The sequence below is a fragment of the Megalops cyprinoides genome, chromosome 1, assembly GCF_013368585.1.
Source record: "Megalops cyprinoides isolate fMegCyp1 chromosome 1, fMegCyp1.pri, whole genome shotgun sequence".
NCBI classification, from domain to species: domain Eukaryota; kingdom Metazoa; phylum Chordata; class Actinopteri; order Elopiformes; family Megalopidae; genus Megalops; species Megalops cyprinoides.
This window is the reverse complement of record NC_050583.1, coordinates 37,345,328-37,363,524: the sequence shown is the minus strand read 5'-3', so window position 1 is coordinate 37,363,524 and position 18,197 is coordinate 37,345,328. Positions and strand designations below refer to the sequence as shown.

Below are 18,197 nucleotides of genomic sequence, written 5' to 3'. Positions count from 1 at the left end.
ATTCTGATGCAAAGTCTTACCTTTGCCACCTCCAATGTGTAAGAACACATTTAGCATACTCTGAATGCTGTGAAATACCTTGTAATAAAAAGAACATAAATACGCATCCAAGGTATTTTTCATCAAGGCAAAATGTGGTAGACTGTCACCTCGACTTTACAGCACTAAACAAAACATTTTGACAATAAAGTTTCAACTTATCTGACCACTTCCCACCTTGAGATCAAACTAGATCATGCTTTAACAAAAAACATCATAAAGCACTTCTGAAGCCAATTCATTTGAGTGCATGAAATAGATTATGCTTTCCACCACCTTAATGGAATGGCAGCATTGTAAATCTTAAAATGGGCCAAAGAATGAAATTAATAACCCTGTCTGCCTATTTGTTTACATGGTAGACTTCCCATTCCTATGTTTTATGATTTAAAGAAAAGGAATTTTTCCCTTTCAGCTGAAGGTCTAAAATAAATATCTTTAAATATTCAAAACAGCCAGATTTGGCATCAGTGGTCTTGGTTCCTCTATTTCAAAGTATAATTTAAATAAATGCAATACACTTTCAACAGCATTATAGTGAGGCAATGGATTTACACAGTGAGGAGACATACTTACAAGTAGAGTTTGGAGCGAACAGATGTTAGGTACCAAAGACTCATTTCACAAAGCCATAGGTTGCAGGCAGTAAACGAGCAGGCACTGAGGGCCGCTTGTTTCAAGATTGTTCACTCATTAGGAGAGAAACTAGAGAAAGACTCAGCTCTGGTATGCAAACTCTCAAAATGAGCATCAGTGCAAGCCAAACAAAACCCAACAGATCAAAATGGGGAACAGTACAGCAAACTGATGAAAGAAACATTTTTTTTTAAAAAAGTTCATCACTTACTGTGTCACTAAATAAAGTGACAACTGCGCAACGAATCAAAAGATGACTGGCTGACCTAGAACCTCATCTACCATCACACCTTGTCAAGCTTTGACAAACTTAGCTCGAGTTACATAGGACTGCATGTGATGTGAGGTATGACAAAGAACAACAAAGACAGTTTCAGAAACCCAGCCTCGTGAAACTGGACCCTTTTTTTTTCGAGGTCTAATTGCCAACTCCCTCTGCCAAACCGAAGCGCCAGCCATCAAGGAGGCCTTCCTCTCGAAGTGCTAATCAAACTATCCCACAATTTACTAGCATGGTGAAGAAATGCACAAGCTGTCAGATCTCGTCATTCCCGAAATGCAGTTTGTTTTCATGTTCTGGGACGGTATGTCCTTTGTACCATATTTCATAAGTCTCAACATAGTTATGAGGTGGGAGACAGTCTCTACCCAACAACCAAGTTTTTTAATGAAAAAGGAAAAGACAAGAAAAAAGCCTTCTTGGTTTAATGGGGAACTCGATTCATCAGATATCCCTTTCAGACCAGTTTGTCTAAAGGCCAACAGACTGCAAGCCAAAGGCCAGCTGGCGTGTGTGCTGAATACGGATGTGAGCGGAGATACAAGGAAGTCCTCATCCACTGCCCTTTTTTTCTAAAAGGGAACATGAACTGAAATTAACAACCATCACTGAACTGTGATACAGGAAGACTTACTTAAGAATGAAGGCTTTTGAGGGGGAGAGTGAAGGCACACCTCAGAAAAACTGATTCCCTGATTGATCCTTCCTTGGTAAATTGTAACATCAGCTGGACACTGGTGACAGTCCCCAGTTGGGGAGCTCAGGGGAAGCAGAGCACATTGGTGACTTTGGCGTCAATCTCAATGAGCCAAATTGCAGACAACTCAGGCTCTCAAGAGTGTTGTTTTTTTTTTCTTTACTGATGATTTGGTTATTTTTCTAGAACAGTTTTTGGGGCCACAATCAATCTTAAGCGACCAGGAAGTCCTCATGATGCTTCAGATTCAAACCAAGTGGTGATGAGATGGAGCGGTGGAGTGCGCTCCCACACATGACCCACCCTCTCCATCTCTCGCTCTTGCTCTCTCTCACGGGTCTACCCCTCTTACATGGCTGTGGTGGCAGAGTCTGGGAGGGGCCCCAGGTACCCTCCCACCCCAGTAGGGGCGGGCTGGTAGGGAGCTCCACCCTGCCCTGAGCACCCTGTGACAGGAGAGACAGAGAGGCTGCGGAACAGGAGGTCCATGGAGGGCAGGAGGGGCTTCAGCAGGCTGACAGGGCAGAAGGCTGACCCTCCATGGGGCGTGAAGTTCACCTTGTTGGGGTCAGGGCAGGAGGAGAACAAGGTGGACTGGTCCAACAAGGGCGAACTGGGGGCAAGGGACGGCTGGTTAGGACAGAGCTCACACGCATGCAAAAGTACATAATAATCTGAATAAATGATTCAGTACATTTAGCACACTATTTACCATCTGGTGCATAACAATCACTGTGTGAACCATTTCAAACAGTTATGTTATCACACCCCACCAATTATAATCAAATTTGCAAAAACGTGTGCGTCTTTTTTTATTTCAAAACTGCCAGTAGAGGGCAGCACTAATGTACACAAATGCCCTAAATACACACTGACAGGAAGCATGTCCCAGAATATAGACGGTGTGTATTAAGACTACTGCATGGCAAGGCTCACAGGCCCGAACACAATGTATGTCACAGTAAACTTTCGGCCATGAGTGCTTGTGTGAGGGTGTCTGAGCACTGAGCTCAGGCATGTTTGTGTTCCTGTGAGCTAAGTATTACATGGTGCACACGCTAGAATGTGAACTCACAGGGCCTCCTCACAGACGCGCACTCGCTCACAGCCCTCTGGCGGCTCCCTCTGGAAGGAATAGCTCTTGTTGGGACGTGGGGAGGAGGACAGCTCCAGGGGAGAGGGCTCCACACTGCCCAAGGGCGGGGAGGGGGATGGATGTAGCATCCCAAGGCCGACGAGGTCTGTCATGCACAAGACAAACACACATTACAGTCTACATTCAGGGGGGAAAGAGTGGCCCTGCAGATGGCTAGGCCGGGTGACCGACCTGTGTCCACATCCAGGGCTACATCTCCCAGAGCACAGGGGGAGAGGGAGGAGCACGGGGAGGAGGAGGCGGAGAGGAGTGCGGGTGAGAGGTCACTCTGGGAGCCGCTGCTGCCCCGCAGTGGGGGGACGGGCGCCTTGTGGCCATCAGGGACATCCAGGATCTAACAGAGGACATTAAAAAAAAAAATCACAGGGAGCCACATCCATTCATCACACGCAACCGGTCAAGAAAAGACCTCACATTCCGGAACTTTAACACAAGATCAGTCTGAAAGTGATCATGAAAATGGGATTGGTGGCGATGCCAAGGCAGGGCTGGCGTGGGATCGGAATGTGGCCCGGCAGGACGTGGCCACGGGCTCAACAAGCTCACCCTGTGCTGCTCCTCGGGCGTCTCCCGCACAAAGACCCCTTCCAGCTCCAGGTTGAGCCCCTCCACGCTGTGGCGCAGGCGGGGGGTCAGTCTGCTCAGAGGCACGAGGGGGATGGGCAGGGGCATCGTCTGAGGATAGACAGAGACCACACTGGCATTACACAGAGAGGAGAGATTAAAAGCTTAAAGGAAGTGCCTTTTTGTCTGGTTCTGACACCGGATATCTTGCTGGGAGTTATTTTTTCCTCTCCCGAGTGCAGCTTGTTCGTTTTCACTTCGCTGTTCGCTGGCCGTGAGGGCATGCTCGCCGGCCTGAGACACGCAGAAAGGGGTGGCAGCGGTGTAAAAGCAACTGCAGAGAAAAGCAGAAGTGTGGTTTTTTTTTTAATCTCATTTTCCTGTTGCTTCACTCTGCGACTTGATTCATTTCCTCCGGCCTGCTTTTTGACAGCGTGCCGTCCTGACGGGTACACCTGTGAGGCTGCTAGCCGACCCCGGTGCTGTTCCTATGGAGCCGTGCTGCCAGCACCGGCCGTGTGGAGAAATGCCCGCACGCCAGCCCTGGTCTGATGAGGTGCACTTGTGCTCCCTCACTTCCTCTCTGCAGCTCTTCTGAGTGCAAACTACAGCTTCTAGATTTCACTTTTTCCCACGAACATGAGGATGCTGAATGACATTTTCCCAGGGCAAGCTGCTGCCAAGCAACCAAGTATTTATCAAATGTTCTTGCAAGGGCAAGAACACCTGGTCAGTCCAACCAAACCTTCCCTGAGAGGTAATATATGGTCGTATGAATGCATAAAATTGACCCTTAGACAGACATATATTCATTCATATATATGCAACACTATGTAAATGTAATGATGAACCACCTTCACGGTTCAGTATGTAGCTCAGTAAGTGTTTCCCCACCCTGGTCTCAGAGACCCACTGTGTAAGCTGTTTTTAGCTCCAGTTGAGCATTCAGCTGACAGGGTTTTATTGAGATGAATAGAATACAGTCACTCAGCCATCTGCAGGACCACTGTTTCAGTAGCTGTTTCAGTCCTACTTAATTAGTTGGTCAATTATTTGCCCTAAGCCCCACTGAACAACTAATTACTTAAAACAGACAAACAACTGCCCTGCTGAAGGGGCTCAAATGAATAAATGACAGAAACCCTTTACCTGCACCGTTCTGTAACGGTAAACCTTTTCATGAGCCCATTTCTACAGAAAAGAGCCAAGAACTGATACTTGCAATGGAACATCATATTCAGATCATCATTCAATTTATGGCTCTATTAAAACTACCTGAGCTCAGCAGGAAAGAAAGGCAGCATGCAGGGTGGGTTTCCAGGGCTAAGTTTGGGAAACACTGTACCAATTTGCCAATGTAAAACAGAACACAGTCTCTTCAAATACTAAACTAGAACTGATACACAATTAAATCACTTTTGTAACTGATCAAGTAACTAATTACAGGGCATGATAACTGATGCAGCAAAATAACCGCTCCTCAAAAAATATTTTCAACAATTTTCCAAACTAGCCTGCAAAAAGACAAAATGACGGGATTATGGGATTATGGGATTACGGGATTACGCATATAACTTCTGAATTCAAGTGCCATTTCAGGAAACTGAGCTGAGCTGACTCACCCTTTCTGACATGATCCATAAAGTATTTCTGATGTCAAAATCAAAGAAAAAATTAGTAGCAACCTCAATTAACATTAAACAGAGATAAACTTTGCAATAAATATCTGAAAACAATCATGGTAGCTAGTGAAAGAGCATAATTTTGCATAGCAGACAGACTACCAATTACTTTAATCTCATTATTTCTGTGAACTTGACTTGATCATGAGGGTGCAAGTGTCGTACCTGTGTTGTCCCAGGGGAATGGCCCCCTGGTAAGGGTGGGTGGTGGCGGTCTCTTTCACGGCCCCCACGGGAACTGTGTTTTGATCGTTGCTGCAGCTGGTGTTTGAGTTTAGCGATCTGCAAGAAAGCATTTGAGAAACAGAGCATTAATCAACTTGCCCTTTGCTAAAATGCATGAACTACTAATGACTGTCCCAGTCTGGGGCATCATGTGAAAGTCTTCTTTATGGCCCACTGTACTCTTTCACAGCAGTGGCAATGACACTGTGAAAAGATATAGGAGCCAGGTCCGAGTAGCCTTGCATTAAAGTGGTCTTTGTGCATCTTCCCCCAGACACAATGCTGAAATGACTGAAGTTGTATCTTTCCGGTAAAACGGGCGAGACAAAACACAGCAGGAATGGCCCAGAGGGTCTGAGGTGGCAGTACGTGCCTCTCTCAGGTGCTCAGCACTGCCCCAGGAAGCGGAACGTTTGTGCCCTCCACCAACCCTTCTGCCTTGCTCTTCCTCTGACCATGAGGTGGGCGTCTGCGGAAGACAGTGGAGACAGGAACACCATCAGCACAAACAGTCACATCCTCTCATCAGTGGTCCACCACTGTTTGTATGCAAGCATAAAATAAGTAAAGAGAAATGAAGCTCTGCTGGAATCTACAGGCCAAAGTTACATTTGGCTGGTCTGAGCCCACCACACACACAAAGGGCAAGAACAATCATCTGATGGGGAAATCTAACTTGCACATCTTTAGCAGTCTGAAAAGCGCAGCTAATATGGTGCCTGTGGAGTAAAAGATAGTGGCTTCAGTCATTCACAGAGAAATAAAAACAAAAATTCAATCTGTCCAAGACAGATTTAATGTCCATTGCAACTTGATACCAGCTTACATCCTAAGTCCACGGCAGTTGGTTAATGCAAGTTTAAAAGATAACAAATGTAAATGAATCTTGAACACAGCGTACCTTCCATCCGAAACTAGCGCTTGAGTGCTTTATTTGAATAAAACCAGCGATACATCTCAGTAGTTACACATCCAGGTGTCAGCGTGACATCTGCTCCACTCAGCTGTGTGAAGGCTGTTACAGCATATTGTCTCACAAATTAGAGAAAGACCTTTTTTTTTTTTTTGCAAATGACAGAGAGCAAAGGGACGGTGAGGATGCCTCTTCAAAGCTGAAGCTCCCACGCCTCACACCCACAAGCCCTGCTCGCTTGACAAGCCCTCTCTCGGGGAGGATGTGGCCACACAGCTGTCGCTTGCAGCGTGCGCTGTCGGGCGACAGGCACAGCCCTCGCCGAAAAAGCCCCATCAGCTGACAGTCTTTTCACAAGCTGCGGTTTCAATCACTCAGGCCCTCAGGAAGCCCTGACTCTCCTCCACCCAGCCCTGCCTTCATGTCTGTTCTCAGCTCAGTCGCGAAGCCTCCAAAACGTGCTGGAACTGGAAATTTGCTACTCTCCAGAAGCATCGAAGCACAATACCTGAACGTCGTGCGCAATGTCATCAATAAAACTTCAACCAGCACTTTTTTTGGAGCGCTTTGATCCTGGCAAAGTAAATTCAGAACTGCAAATTGATCTGCAATGTGATGCTTGATAATGACAATGCAACATCAGCTCCATGCTTGCAAAGGTACTGCCTCAACAGCACTGCAAAAAGCCACAATGTCTGCAGACAGCCTCTTTCTCCCGCTGTGCTCACTTAGATTACACTGTGTTATGACCTACTGTATGAAATCATTTCTATGAATGCTTCTCTAACAAGCATTTAGGGAATCTCATGATTCTGCATAATTTGCAGCATATGGTGACATACACACTTCAGGTACTGGACACTTTATCATGGCACTCTCCATTTCATCACAAATGCAAAACATTCACTTATCATTGAATTTTATATCAGATAGCTGGCCTGACGTCACAGTCTACTGCTAGATAACACAACTGGTATGTTTTTAATAATTAAAGGGTTTTTATTAAAATCCCTACCACTGCTGTCTTTTCATTGAGCTCCACTTACACAATCGGTTACTTTTTAATATTGAATTTATGCTGTGATCTTTGGAAAACTGCTCTCACTTAAAGCTAAAATTAGACTGCCTCATTTCTTTCAATGACTTCCAAGTGTTTATTCGTAATTATCAAAGGTTTGTAAATGTCTTAAATTTCTGTACTTCCATTGTTACATGTCGTATCGCATATGCCTGCTTCTGTGTCATCTCAATGGAACCACCCTGATACAGGATTTAAATATATATTTGAAATATGTTGCATAAGCTTTTAGACACCATTCATAAGTGCAATAAGGAGTTGCAAAGAAGAAAGCTGGTCAATGTACCTGCCACTCTAGACATCTAGCTGTGCGTTGAGCGTACAGCAGTCCTCTGTAAATGCACCTCCATACCTGCTCTTGTGCCCTGCCATGTTCCTTTTCCATTTCTCTACTTTGATGGTACTTTGATCATTTCTGTTAAAAATTTGTAACTGTTAATGCTACTGTCTACTAGCCTCCCTTACTAGCAATGTGCCAGCCCTGTGTTTTAGAAGGACAATTTGTTTTAACTTGAATGCTCTGTTGGAAACTTCATTGAATCCAAACTTTCATGACATCATCCTCTTGATCTTTTAGAATCTTAAAATTGACAGAAATTTATTAACAAACAGAAATTCATTCCATACATGTATACAGAGACAAGGGGAGGAAAATTACCTCCAACACACATCAAATCAATTATTATCACTGTCTGAAATTAATTTCATTTTCTGGGTACAAATAATCAGTGAATGGAAGGATGACTAAGCCATCATCAGTGGCTCTTGAGATGTATAGCAATTCAAAGATGTTAAACATTCTCTCACACAAAGTCATCAAGCTAAAACCCATGTAACCACATGACCTGGTACATGTTTCTGTGCTACTGACATCTCTGTATTCTACGGACTCATTTCCACAAGCAGTTATCCAAGTAGCCTCACAAAGAATGCCATTTCTACTTACACCCAGGTGTAGGTGAGGTGTGGTCACTGTAAGAACAGTTGGTAACCTTGTACTGGGTGTGGCCAGGGCATGATTACAACACATTTGGAAGAAGTGGGTGTGTTTATTAAACCAAAGGAGGAAGCAACCCGGCAAAAGGCCAAGTAAACATTGTGATCTTATGCAAATAGAACTGATCATTTAAAAGTAAACTTTGACAACATGTCTAGGCAGATAGAACCATTGTTCCATGTAAACAAAGAAACGAGAATGTTGGTTCTCATTTTAATCACACCGGGTTTTTTTTCAGCTTACTAGCTAACCTAGTTAGCTGACCAGTTTGCTATATGGGATAGCTATTTTCACCTATGTTTTGCTATTTTCTATCAAGTTACAGTTATAGACCAAACACTGCAGGAAGATATTAAAATCCGGCAAGGTGAACCGTTTTCTCACCTCATTAGCTAGCTGTTACTAAGTGACCAGGTGCTAGTTTTTAGGTGAACTGATTGTTAGATGTTTACCACTGTAAGAGGCACGGGGTAAAAACTGAAATGTCCTTCTGTAGCTAACTGTACCTTAAGGTAATGCAAGATAACGCCGTTTATTTTTTAGATGGCCTCGTGTCCGCTAGTTGCTGCTAATTTTTGCTATTGACCCACAGATCACATGTTTTGACTGCATTGCTATGTTGTCCAATACCATATCAAACGCTCTTGAAATTTCTAACTGTAAGTAGGAATTACCAGTACTCCACTGGGGCAGCAGTGATGAAAATTTATTGCTTCTAGAAAAAGCCCCACCCTTATCAAGTCCTGATAAAAGAGGAGTGGTTCTTGCATTTAATGCACGGCAGACAAACTAAAACAGGTTGCCATGACAATAATTTCTAGCAATTTTTCTGGTGTGTCCACACACCTGCCCCATAGTACATGTGGACGAGTACCCTTCCTTGACAGAAGTACCAACGCAAGGTAGGAATGTCAGCATGAACTACACGTGACAGCATCGTGACATTCCATGAACACACGCTAAGCATGTGGCAGCCCTTGGAGCCCTCCCTCATTCATTCAACCTTACTGTACATACGTCTGATGACAACCACATGCTTCACTGAGATTCATGTCTAGAAGGGGGCAGATTTTCTTCTTTCGTGACCAATCAGCAACCATGTGGGCATGTGACTTTGTTTTTTTTTTTTTTTTTTTTTAATAAAGCCTGACCAGAAAGGCAAGGCGATGTCTGAGTACAAAAGTGTCCAGGTATGTGTACTGACTTACATCTCATAGGACACAGCTAATGGTGGTAATCACGTTGGTTATATTTGTAATGAAAGGCAATTCATGCAAAAAAAGACAGCTTGCCTGTCAAATACTGTGAGCCAACTGAATATGTCACCACCTCTTTACAGACTTTACAGCCTCTGTGTACATGTTATCTCAGTTTAGACCACAATTATGATCAGATGTGCTCTCAGGCCAGGCACATGGCTGATAAGCAAGGCTAACTGTTTCATACTGCAAATCTTGTTTTTTTCACTTTACACCAAAGTATTGCATAAAATAACTATCTGTGCTGGTTCTCTTCATAAAAGAGGAGCCCAGTGAGATGGTTGTTGCACCCCCCAAATGCAGTCCCAAAAGAGCTCACCTGTGTGGCCTTGTCATTTGTGCAATAGATCCCCTGGCTGTCCAGTTCCTTGGGCCACTGGCCCTGCAGGTAGGGCCCAACAATGGTGTCCAGAGACAGGGTACGGCGGATGCTTGGTTTGGGGGGACGCGATTTAGTCTTGTCAACTGATAAAGAGGGAAAAATTATGCAAAATCATTCATAATGATGACCTATCTGGCCCAGTTTGGATAAACTGATTTTGACTGAATGACAGGCACACTACAGACTGTTTGTGTGTGCAGACTTATTGCGTGTACATGTTAGCACACAAACACACATGTAAATATTTCATGCAACATGTTACATCACATTACACAACCTAAAGCTTCCATCAACAAACCTGGGAATCCACATAGCTAACACTGTCTGTAGTGGAATTACATTGCATCAAATATCAAACATGGGCTTCCTACAGAGGAAGGTACAAAAACCCAAACTGAGTCAAAGTCTTAAAAAACACTGAGTTAAATTCAGGACACAGTTATATTGTCATTTTTAAAATAAATAATCATCTATATACCATTTATAACCCATCATGACACAAACCACAACATGCAAACGCTCTCTTTGCAGAGCTTCTGCAAGTGCACTAAAATGGCTGCTTGGTGTGAGGACATTACTGCAGTTGTCTGAGGCCCTAACCAAAGTTCTCAGTCTATTACAGCAAATCCCACTGGCAATGGTCTCTGGGTCTCTCTTGTCACTACCCTGTGATGAACAGGTGATGGGACCAGAGCCAGCCAACTTGCCATAGGATTCCTTCTCATATGACATCACACAACTCGGCAGCGAGTCAAATCAAGAGGATAGAGAAAACAAAAGAAAATACACAAAACCCTGCATAAACGTGGACCAACGTTAGTTCTACCATTCACAAATCCTGCCCATGAGCTTCCCGTTTGGTGCCTATATATAACTAGGTGTTTACTGGAAGCTCAATAATCTCTAACAGGTGCAAAGCATTCTAGCAGAGAGCAGAATTGTCCCTGAAACCAGTTACACAACAGGGGCTGCCATTCTGTGGGGCTCTTGCCCTCCCCCACCTACACCCTTCACTCTCTCTCCACTGCAGACAGATGTGAAAAAATACACCCCACTGACCCAACTACTGTTAAGGCTCAGCCTTGGACTTGCAGGGTGATGCAAGCCCGGACCCCTAAATCATGACCTCTCACTTTGGTTGATCACACGTGCAAGCACAGCACAAGGGAAATGTGGCTTCCCTACTAAGGGACATGTGAGATACACCCACCAACTTGTGTGGGAAAGTTCTCAAAAGATAAATACTCAATTCCCCACATTAACCACATCTATAAAGTCACTCTTTCAGTGTTTATCAAGTGAACTCCAAAACAAGACAGTATCAACATAGCAGCCACATATGTGGTTAATTTAATGCACAAAACTGTAAGTTTTATAATATCTTGGACTGTGCTCCAAGATTCCTTAGGCAATTACCCAAAGGAGCTGAAATTCAGCCTAATTTTAACACCAATTCTTCACTGCTTTCTTAAATACAATTTTGTAAAGTTGTAGTACCACACTGAAGGTCGGTCCTGTTGAGTAAATGTCTTGTCAGAGTAGGGTGCCCAGAAAAGGTTGTACACAGATGTCTGACGTGTGCAAGACTGCATTATGTTACCATTGTAATTTTGCCATTTTTCATCCATCAACAACTCTCCGCTGTGTGATTTCATATTAATATAAATAAATTTGATATACAAATACTAAGCTAATACACTGCCAACCTTTGTCAAAGGACTGAGAGGAAATCTACTATTGAACTTAAACTGTAATAAATAAATAAATAAATAAAATAAATAACTGTTGCGGAAGGTCACACATTACAGTTAGTTAGCCTACGAACATTAAGTTGGTGACAACCCTCCAAGAACATTTTTAAGAACAGGAGAATACCTACCGAAGCATGTGTGCATAGCTTGCTATATATTATTACTAACCTTAGTTTTGTTATACCCAGTGACGCACACGCTGCAGAGGAGCTTTTACAGCAAGTGGTCTAACCTGCATTCTTCAAATTTAATTTCTGAACATGTGCTTTCCTTTGACGATATGCGGTCAAGCTTACTGAAACGCAAGCCCCGCGAACTTTCTGACCCTGCAAATGTATTATTCATTGCAGCTAAGTTAGCCAACTAGCTACATTACAAGGCATCAACAAAAGCAGCAAGACCTGATCATTACCTCGCTGATGCTAGGTTGATGTAATCTACGGCTGTTGTCCTTTTCTGTTCATATCACAAACAATAATGTCAGATCGCTAGCTATCTACTGCTTATTGGCATTCAGTTAGCTAACACAGCTAGACTAGCTCGTTAGTCTAGTTAGAAAGCTAAGCTAGTTGCAGTTTGGCACGTTGACCCCACAAAAGCGCTCTTCTCAATGTCCCTTTGTGCATACCCACCAAGCAAGTAGCACATTTTTACCTGTCTTGCCATCTCTCTGGCCCGGTTGTGCTTTGTTGTGTAGCTGGAATGGAACGGTGGCTCTTAGGGGTTGTAGACCCGAGGTGCCCCCCCGAACCACCCCCATTCCGCTTCGGCACGACATCCTCACCGGAGGCTAACTCGAACCGAACACACTTCCAACTTTTCAAAACCGAGTTTCAAAGTTAGCCAGAGCTTCGTTCCGCTCTAAAAAGTATTAGCTCGCCCAACACCTCAATTTACCTTTGAAGTTTTCACTGAAACTCGGGTTGTAACGAGATATTTCGCTAGCTAGCTAACTTGCTAGCTATGTGTGACATGGATAGCTATGGCTTTTACTGGAGCCTGTTGTCTCGGCAGCACAAAAAATAGATTCTTTTGTGACGAGTATGGACTTTTACGTGTGTTTCCCCGAAGCAGAGTTCAGCCAGAACCTTCAGAGATTGAAAACCGCTGCGCACTCTACATTTTACAGTCGGTTTGCGAACAAAAATGACAAGTAAAATCGGTTATAACTGTAGCTACCAACTTCATATATTTTCCGCCTCTGCGCTCCCTTGACTGCTACCTTTCTCTATACACTGACAACAGCCACTAACACGCTTCTGTTCTGTTTAATTACAAGGGGTGGGATTGAAGCCATATCCTTGTTTTGGTTGGCTACTAAAATGTACTAGTTTAACTCTATTGGACACACATCCATGGGTACGACCTCTAAATCTTGCATCCCCGCCTACTTTATGAATATTACTTAGCTCTCTTCTTGACATTGGTGTGATATGCTGCCATTCTTTCAGGTTGGCCTGGGACGTCGACTTCTCCCAAATTCTGAAAGACTAAAGACGAAAGTGCACTAAATGGCTGCCTTAAAATGTCAAATTCCTTGTTTAGTTTGGGACTAATTTATAATCCCAAAAATTCTTCAGTTTCGAAACTTAAAATTACATACACGCCAATATGAAACTGGTCTGATTATTTGACCGGTGGTAGCTTCGTTGCTTCATAGGTACTTTAAACTGACTCTATGGCTCTTTCCTAATTTACATGTAAGTACAAATGCATCAATATACTTTATTAGAAGATATATGAACATATTCTAGCATCCTAAAAACAATGCAATTTTCTGTATGACACAATGCAACATATTGCTTGTGCAATAACTAACCGCCAACTCAGTTGGCCAGTGGCATGTTATTCCAGTAGGGCACTTTCAAAAAGGTTGGGACAGTTGTCAAGAAAAACTAAGTAAAATCAAAAATGTCCACAGTAATACACATAAATCATATTTGCATACTATTATGAATGGTCAATGGGCCTATCGAAGCTTTCTTATTCTTCTTTCGAACCATCTTAGCACAACACAGCAGAGTAACATTGTCTTGCATAGGACTGACATACTCACAGTGTCAAACAACAATCTGTAAGAACAACATTGCATGATATCACATTTCATTCAGGGTTTTGAGTAATTAGGCACTGGATGCTAAACATATGACATATCCAGGTTATGGGAACCAAGATGACATCTGTACAGGTAGGTTTTTAGTTAGTATTGCAAAATGGTGAGCAATTTAGTTATTCAGTCAATTGCAAACAGCTCTCTGCACCACTGTGGAGCCAGTGAGGAACAGGGGCAAGCTTGAGATGAATGGCCATGTAGGAAAGGAATGTTAAGATGACAAGAGATTGAAGACGAAAGAGCTCATGCAGGTGAATAAGATCTGCAAATAAATTAAAGGTAGGAAGCAGGCATGACGTAGACTGCCAGATAGGGTAGCATTAAGGGCCTTGAATTGTGAGGCCCTTAATGATACTATCCAAATACAGTGAAGAGAGATAAGGAGATGCAAAACATTGACATTCTCAGGGAGGTTGAAGACTAGCGAAATAGCAGTGTTCTGAATGGGGGTAAGTGGTCAAAGGGAGCCTCACCAACAGGGTGTTGAGGGTTTCTGTGTGGGCCAATGTAAGTGCCTGAACCTGGAGCTGCGATGAGTAGGTGGTGAGATAACACCCAAAACATCTTGCCAAAAGCTGGAGATCATAATCTGCCCCTTGTACCCCAAACAGTCTCTACACACTATGCAAGGGAGACACAGTCATCTGTTGTGTAAACACAATATGCATCTAATTGAGCTAATTCCTGAACCTTGGTAACGAGATCGTCAACAGCTATTTCCCACCAGTTTTTGAAACATCTTAATTATTGTCATCAGCACTATTTACACACACAGCATCAAAAACATCATTGGTATTGCTGAAATACTCAGGTGTACTCAGAAGGAACGAATTTCAGTCAAAGTATCCAACAATAATGTTATCTTGGAGTCTCCTGGACTTCAATAGCTTGTGCTTACACCTGAGAGAATTTCCTACGGAATTCAAAAATAAGGATTAATGACAGAAATAATGTAAGCTGCTGAATTAGTTGACACCAGAATATTACATACGGTAATGATTCAATCTTATTGAACATGCTTTTTGTAAGTCACTTACATATATACAGTAAGAGCATCTGTCAAGTGGGTAAATGTAAATGTACACACAGAATAATAAATAATATTGCAGTTTCATAGTTAACACTACAGTCATAAAAATGCTATTCCAAAGGGCAAGCTCATGGTCAATTGTTTAAGAAGATTACACGGAAGTTGTTGTCTCATGGCTGTGCGGTTTGGGGTGTGGTCTGGGTGGATGAAGCACTGCGTCTGCTATGATGAGTGATTATAGGAGCACTGGGCAGGTCTTTGTGGATGCCACGCAGCATGTTAGAGTGTGTGGTCTGGAAGATAACCAGGCCCCAAGTGGTCTGAGCAGGGAGTGCCTTTGGTGGTGTGGGGGAAGCTGACAGATAACAGGCCTTTACAGGTCTCTCCCACCAGGGATGGGAATGAATGAGTATTATCACTTGAAAGTCTACATTTCAAAGGACGCCCATCATTATTTAATGAGAGTAGGTTTAATGACACAAGGTCAGAAAAGGGGAAGTCCCATGATGCTCTGAAGTTAACCTTAGGTACACAGTTGGCAGTTAGTGTTAAGGAAGTTTATGGACCTGAGAAGTGGTTCTCTGCACAATCCTTGCTCATAAAGGTAATATTCAGGTGTGTATACTGTATGGTTGTATGGAAGAGAAGATTTCACAGAACTAAAAAATAATTGGGTCATTGTTGTTTATCTGAACCATTTAAGAAATGTGGGTCACCAAAAATAAAAGCCTCGACAAGGAGAGGGCTTGTTTTAGTATGACATCAGAGATTACAGATATGCTCTCTCTGAATACCAAAACATAACAAAGTACTTTTATTTCTTTCAAGATTTGTGATGTTCCTTCCACTTTGTTAATACAAGTCTTATCTTCAGACTTGCATTAAAGTAACCCTCTGAACTACATTGAAACAGAACCTTGCCTGAAGATGAGCATTGCCCTCTCATAAGCCCTTGAACATGCAAGCATCTATATGGCCTCTCATCAGAACTGGGTTTTAGAGGGCACTTAGGGTCATTCTGTGACAAAACAAAACACAGGTACAGACCATTGTGAAATATTACTGACCTCAAGAAATCTTTTTTTTTTAAATTAAAGTTAAAACTGAAATTATATACACTTATTAAAGGTTGAATAATAGGTTAATTGGTGATCTTTTTCAGAGAATGCATGTACTGCATCTGAGATAACATCTGAGAAATGTAATTCAGCTATTCTTAGGCTGGAGATTCAAGAAACCATGTCACACATGGACAAGTGCAAACTCCGGCCCACTTGAGTGTTGCTTCAGTCCTCGGTTGTGCACATGAGGGTTACGACTGGTACATTTGCAGGAGATACCACATGAGGGCGCACTGTGGCAGAAAAGCACAAACACAAAGGTGTGATTTTTCAGGATTGTTTATTTATTTATTTTTTTTAAATGTTTTCTGCCACACAGCTAAAGCTTGCTTTGTAACTTATATTATTTTTATTAAACAATAACATTCAAATAACTGGGTGCAATATGCACATATTTGAAATATATAATTTTAGCGAATTCAAACTGTTTTCACCCACATCTGCTGTGCTAATACCATTACACAACACAGCCTCCTAGGAGACATGACAGCAACAGAGGCAAACAGGAAAAGCAGAGTTGTCCTCTGATATGACACAGGAGATAGATAACTTCCTGATTCAGTTCACAGCCCTCTCCATATATGTCAGTAAGCAAAACCAGACACAAACACTGAAACCAATTCGTAACCCAAACAAAGTCTTACTGCCAAGCATAGTGTTTCTGACTTCACTGTTAGCAAGCATAGGGCACATTGGAAATTCAATCATCAGGGACTCAACTGGCACAGCAGCAAAGAGAGGAGTTTATACCAAGCTGGGTACATGCACAAACTCTCTGGGACACTTGAGACCCATGAAGAGAGCCCTCTGGTCTTTGTTCCATCCAACAGAGCTCTTTTCCCTCTTAAAAGAAGGCAGAAGGATAACGTTGCCTGCAAGAGCCCATTTTCTCAAAGGGACTAATTAGGGTGGTGCATACACTGAGAATGTGCAGTGGGAACACCCAGTTTGGGAGCAGTGAGGAGGGGACCTACTTCCATTCTGCCTTCAGCAGTTGTTTGAGCATCTCTAAAAACAACAATGACACCATTTCTGCACTGAGTGGAATCATTGTCATAACACATCCTTTTAATCATGGTATCACCCTCCTCTGATGAGTACAGTATGGTACACTGAGGTAAACTGATTATGTTGAGTTACAATGCCCTCCCCCCTTTAGCTCTAAACCTATTCTTTCAAACTTAAGCTTTCAAAACAACAAGCCCCCATTTTAGTTTATTTTTACATCCATGACAGTTTCAATGTAAAGTGTGTACAGCTGGTTTGAGTCTTATGCATGTGTGCCATTGCCCAGGGGTATAGAGCTTAGGAGGAGGGTGTGTGTGAAGTATGCATAAGAATTTTGTCTATGTGCTTATGTGTAAGATAGGACAGACTAATGGCAACCACCCACTGGAAGGATACATGCATAAGTCCAGCCACCTGTCTGCACAGGTCTAACAGCTAGGAAGCCCAGTGTATAAATATCTGGACATTTTGCAGGACTGCTAAACAAGAGAGAATGATGAATGCACCTGCATATTTCCATAGCTTCTCAGAACACATGGGCTGACTATGGCATGAATTAACATGATCAGTAAAAAGCTACATAAGTTGAATAAATATGTAGTTGTTGGATGAAGCATTCTAGCCTGATTTCTTCACTTCATTAATCCTCCCACCACCATCTCCACAGATCTTCTATATTTTGTGTAAGAAGTATAAAAAACAATAATGACAATATACAGATCAATGTAGTTAAGGTTTTTGCCCCTGACAACCTCCCCCTTTACCTGTTTACAGACTCTCCCTCTACCAATAATGACACTGTCACCATCTTCCTCCCATTCTATGGTATGTCTTACATAGTGCCTCCCACCGTCACACATGAATGACCATAGGCATGTACAAATGCTATCTCAGCCAGACCAAATAGTAATAATAACTGATCTGGTGTACAGAGAAAGCAAGGAAAAGTCCTGGCAGGAAATAACAGTAACCAAATGGATGTGAGAGGAGATATGCAGAAGGAGACGTGTGAATGAATATATAATCACAATAATAAGTTTTTAAAAAAGGCAGTGAGAAAATGTGAAAACTTTTCTAAGATCTAGGAGAGGAAAACCAGTCCCATATTATCTCAGATTTTTGATTTTTGTCTTTGGCTGTTAGTGTATTTTGCACAAAAAAGGATTCTATTACTGAGTTATTCAAAGGTCAACAGAAATATTCATGTTACTTCTGCAATGTGTTTTGTAAAAATTTATAGTGTGTGAGATTCTGAAGAGTCCAGAT

General features: G+C 42.6%; 1 protein-coding gene across 1 annotated transcript; it reads right to left on the bottom strand.

Moving 5' to 3' along the window:
• Nucleotides 1-359: 359 nt before the first annotated feature.
• LOC118782163 (protein FAM117A-like) lies at nt 360-12,535 on the bottom strand. The gene is made up of 8 exons (XM_036535453.1): nt 12,314-12,535; nt 9,846-9,991; nt 5,653-5,748; nt 5,220-5,336; nt 3,355-3,483; nt 2,980-3,142; nt 2,728-2,893; nt 360-2,265 (listed from the first exon to the last, which is right to left on the bottom strand). The coding sequence occupies exons 1-8, from the start codon at nt 12,435-12,437 to the stop codon at nt 2,001-2,003; spliced, it is 1,206 nt and encodes a 401-aa protein (XP_036391346.1). The 5' UTR covers nt 12,438-12,535; the 3' UTR covers nt 360-2,000.
• Between the last annotated feature and the right edge of the window lie 5,662 nt (nt 12,536-18,197).